Genomic DNA, 4,108 nt, shown 5'->3' with positions numbered 1-4,108 from the left:
GCAAAACAAAACAAAGCAAAGCAAAACAAAGCAAAACAAAGCAAAGCAAAGCAAAGCAAAACAAAACAAAGCAAAGCAAAACAAAGCAAAACAAAGCAAAGCAAAGCAAAGCAAAACAAAACAACGCAAAACAAAACAAAGCAAAGCAAAGCAAAACAAAGCAAAGCAGCAATAATAATTAAATTAAATTAAATTATTAAATTGAATTATTAAAATCCATTAAACTACAGTATTCCGATGATTATTAAAGGTTAAACAGTTTTTTACGCTTTGCTGTAAAGTCTGGTTTTGTTTTCAGTGTCTGGTTGTAAACATTCATTGTGTGATTGTGGAATCTCAAATCATTTTTATAGGTTGTGAGAGCAATAACAAATAATATTTTGCTCACTCAGTATCTTGTACTCAGCATCTGTTTGTAAATTTTCTTTTCTTATTTCAAAATGTACTAACTTTGCTAATTTATTGACTCACTAATAATGTTTGCTTATCTCACCACTTTAATGTACGCTTTCATTGCAGGGTTATTATAGATAACTCAAACTAGAACGAAAAAAAGTAACTTGAAATAAAATAAATATGAACTGAAATGAAATAACATAAAAACCTTAAACTTACTTTATTTCACCTTGCTCTCATTGTCTCGTTTTCATTTAGTTTAACTTGACAAAGTAAAATAATGAAAATAACGAAAACTAAAACAAAATAAATAATAAAAACTATATTGACATATTACAGTTTTTTACACAAAATCTTTACTTGTCACACAATTTCTAAAACCTGACACTCAAACACCAGAACCACACACCAAATCTGCAAAACCATACGCTAATTTTCGGCCTTTGACTCAGTTTTCAATTTCATAAAACTCTTTTTGCAAAACACAACACACAATTCTCTATGCAACACACAAAAATCTAACTGGAATTAATATTATGGCAAAGGTGTTTGCAAATGTTTGCTTTTGAGATGTGTTTGTGATATTTTGCATGCAGTGTTTCATTTTGCAAGAGATGTGAGGCATTTTGCATTTTGTGTGTGCAATTCTTGGATTTGTGTGTAAAGTTTTTTTTTTTAAAGGCAAAGTTTTGAAAATGTGCGTAAGCAGTTGAAAAAATATACAACAAAATAACTGAAACTAACTAAAATTAAATTGGAAAAAATTACAAATAAATAATAATTTAAAATAACAACAACAACAACTATAACAGTATCTCAGTGATACTAAAATAACACTTTAATTTAATTTTTTAAAACAGTGTTTACCAGTAAATTCTGGTTGTAAATACTCACAGTAAAGGTTTCATTGTAAACCGGGTTATTTCCCCTCTTGACTGCTGTCTTCATCTTATAATCGTGGTATTTCTTTGGAAGCAAACAGACCTTTACATACCTGTTTGTTCAGAAAGAAACAATTTCTTATTAGGCCAACTGTATATGAGCCAAATATGTTACAGCAACAATGTTCTGCTAACATTGTTCAATCTGTAATACACAGCAAACATGCACTCCATCAAAACAACTTACGGATGACATTTCTTCTTCATATCTCCAAATATCAGATTTTTGCAGGCTTTGATAGTTATCTCCAAACAGGACGTCCTGTTGTTGTAACCGAAGGCAACCTCTACTTCTCCGGTCACACTAGTGTTTTCAAAGATCCCACAATCCATTCCTGTGCTACTGTTGCTGTCCTGTACAAAACATGTTTTTGAATGAATTCCTATTTATTAACATTACACTTTTTTATGTTGATGTTCAAAGTCCTGAGAGAGAATTAATACACAATATCACACAACTCATCCCCATGAGCCTGTAAGCGCTATCTAATATCTTTCTTTTGCAGAAAGTTATCTTGCAGAATTTCGCAGACCTTAGGTAGTTTGCTTCCTGAGAGATCTGCACTCATCAGTTATCTGATCAAACAGGATTAAATATCGTGTGAATACATACCCTCTGCTCATCGCTGTATGCGGATGTATATGAAGCGTCGTCGTCTGTCAGGTAAAGAGTACTTGTTGAAGCACACTGCTCTGTGCCTCTGCTGTTCTGGGATAGATTGGGAAGACTTGGTGCTTTGCACAGCTGTGAGGAGACAAAATCAATCAGGACGTCACACTAATGCCAATTGTTTAGTCAATCTCATTCTTAGTTCAAATTAACCTTCAAACGTACACACACTCTAAAAAATTGCTGGGTTAAATATGTAACCCAACCGCTGGGTCAAAACAACCCAATTGCTGGGTTTGTCCCTATTTTACCCAGCACTGGGTTGTATTTAACCCAGCATTTTTTAGAGTGCAGTAAAACAGTGATTCTCACAAAGGTTTGATTATTAGGGGGTCACAACAAACTCCCAGAGGGCCTCAAGATGACTTGAAATGATATTGAAATTTTGTAAGACAAAACAACTGAAAGTTAAGATAGTTCTTATTTTAATTCCGTTTTTGTCTTTGAAGAACCAGGATTTCCACAGTTTTTGAAAGTATTTGAGGAAGCCTTATTTTAAAAACCTAGAAAACTTGACAATTTAATGGCCATTTTTTTAATAATACATATACATTTTTCTACTTTTGAAATATTGGTAACACTTCACAATAAGGTTTCGTTTATTGGCAATAGTTAACATGAAATAACAAGCATTTATTAGTTAATGTTTATTTTGAATTTTATCACTAGGTGTATCTTTCAATGTTATTTAATGAACCGGAGCATGAACTAACATTGTGTTAATTAACATTTATTGTAATAAATGTGCTGCTCATTTTTGGTTAATGTGAGCTAATGCATTAACTAATGTTAACAAATGTAAACTTAATGTTAATCAACAAACCTACGTTTAAAAAAGGTATTTTGTTGGGTACAAATTGTGAATAAAAAACGTGTCTAAAATTGCTTTAAAAATCAGAACCACTGGAGAGTTCAAACAATAAAAACACTTCTAAAGCATTTATTATTCTTAGTTAAAGCAGCACTATGTAACTTTTTCTGTGTTCAAAATGTGCAAAATGTATAATGAGCGAGTACATCATGAATTCATCTTTCAAACCGCGTTTTTGTCTTATTCCTAGTCACTACGGTACACTTATAATAAGTACTTATATTCGGACTATTGTAGCCTGGTCGGGTCGTCACCGCTGCAGAGTAACACATACCTGCGTGAATCACCATAGACATAAACTTAGAGAAGTAGCTCCGGTTGGAATGTTCTTCCGCGGGATGTGTGCAGTTCTGTTTATTAACCGCTAGAGCGCCAAAAGTTACACAGCGCTGCTCTAAAGCAACTACAATTCTTCATAGAGAAAAATAGTACAAAAGCAAAACGCAATATGCATTTTTCTATTAATGATGTGCACTATATGTTATATTTCACCAGGTAAATATCTAGCATACACTTGAATCATTCTTTAGTCACTAAATTATTTCAAACTATTCACAAATCAGTGAATTATTATTAGTTATTCAATTATTATTATTATTATGCTAACTAAATGTAAAATTAAGTCTAATATATTAGTGTTGCAAATTACGATTGTACTGTAAAATAAAAAAAACATGATTTGATATAGTATTATCAAATAATATCAAACCATATGTTTTAAAATATAATAATTTTTTTAACTATATTTTAATTATAAAAAGAGAAGACTGAAATGCATTACTGTGTAAATTACAGTTGTACTGTAGAATATAAAAAAAATTTAATAATAGAAATATGAAATAAAAAGGAATATATGATAATTATAATTTGATAATATTAAAATATAATCTCAGGTGTTGACAGAGCAATCAAACTCGAGACGTACTAAAAATCATTCTGAACTTTTTATTGAGTGTTTTTTTGTGCCTCAAACACATTTTGCTCTAATGCATCATTTATAATGTCTTCATTTTTGGGTGAATTATTCCTTTAAAGGGGTCATCGGATGCTACATGCACTTTTACAAGTTGTTTGAACTGAAATGTGTTGGCAGTGTGTGTACACAACCACCCTATAATGATAAAAATCCACCCAGTGTTTTTTTTTTAATCTACTAAAATCTTTATCTCTTTCTCAAATCGAGCCGATCTCAGATGCCTGTCTGTGTGACGTCACAAAAACAGGCCCCTC

General features: G+C 31.5%; 1 protein-coding gene across 2 annotated transcripts in view; it reads right to left on the bottom strand.

Moving 5' to 3' along the window:
- Positions 1-4,108, bottom strand: part of LOC107745283 (synaptotagmin-like protein 3) — a 21,653-nt gene that overhangs the window by 10,348 nt on the left and 7,197 nt on the right. For both annotated transcript variants that reach the window (XM_016559131.1, XM_016559132.1), the window contains exons 9-11: positions 1,951-2,082; positions 1,525-1,691; positions 1,291-1,390 (exon numbers count right to left, since the gene is read on the bottom strand). In XM_016559131.1, coding sequence (XP_016414617.1) covers positions 1,291-1,390; positions 1,525-1,691; positions 1,951-2,082 — 399 coding nt within the window. The remainder of the gene's footprint in view (positions 1-1,290; positions 1,391-1,524; positions 1,692-1,950; positions 2,083-4,108) is intronic.

Source organism: Sinocyclocheilus rhinocerous, unplaced genomic scaffold (genome assembly GCF_001515625.1).
Source record: "Sinocyclocheilus rhinocerous isolate Xijiao unplaced genomic scaffold, SAMN03320098_v1.1 scaffold2967, whole genome shotgun sequence".
Taxonomy (NCBI): Eukaryota; Metazoa; Chordata; class Actinopteri; order Cypriniformes; family Cyprinidae; genus Sinocyclocheilus; species Sinocyclocheilus rhinocerous.
Note: the sequence above shows the minus strand (reverse complement) of the source record. Positions and strands in the feature narration are given on the sequence as shown.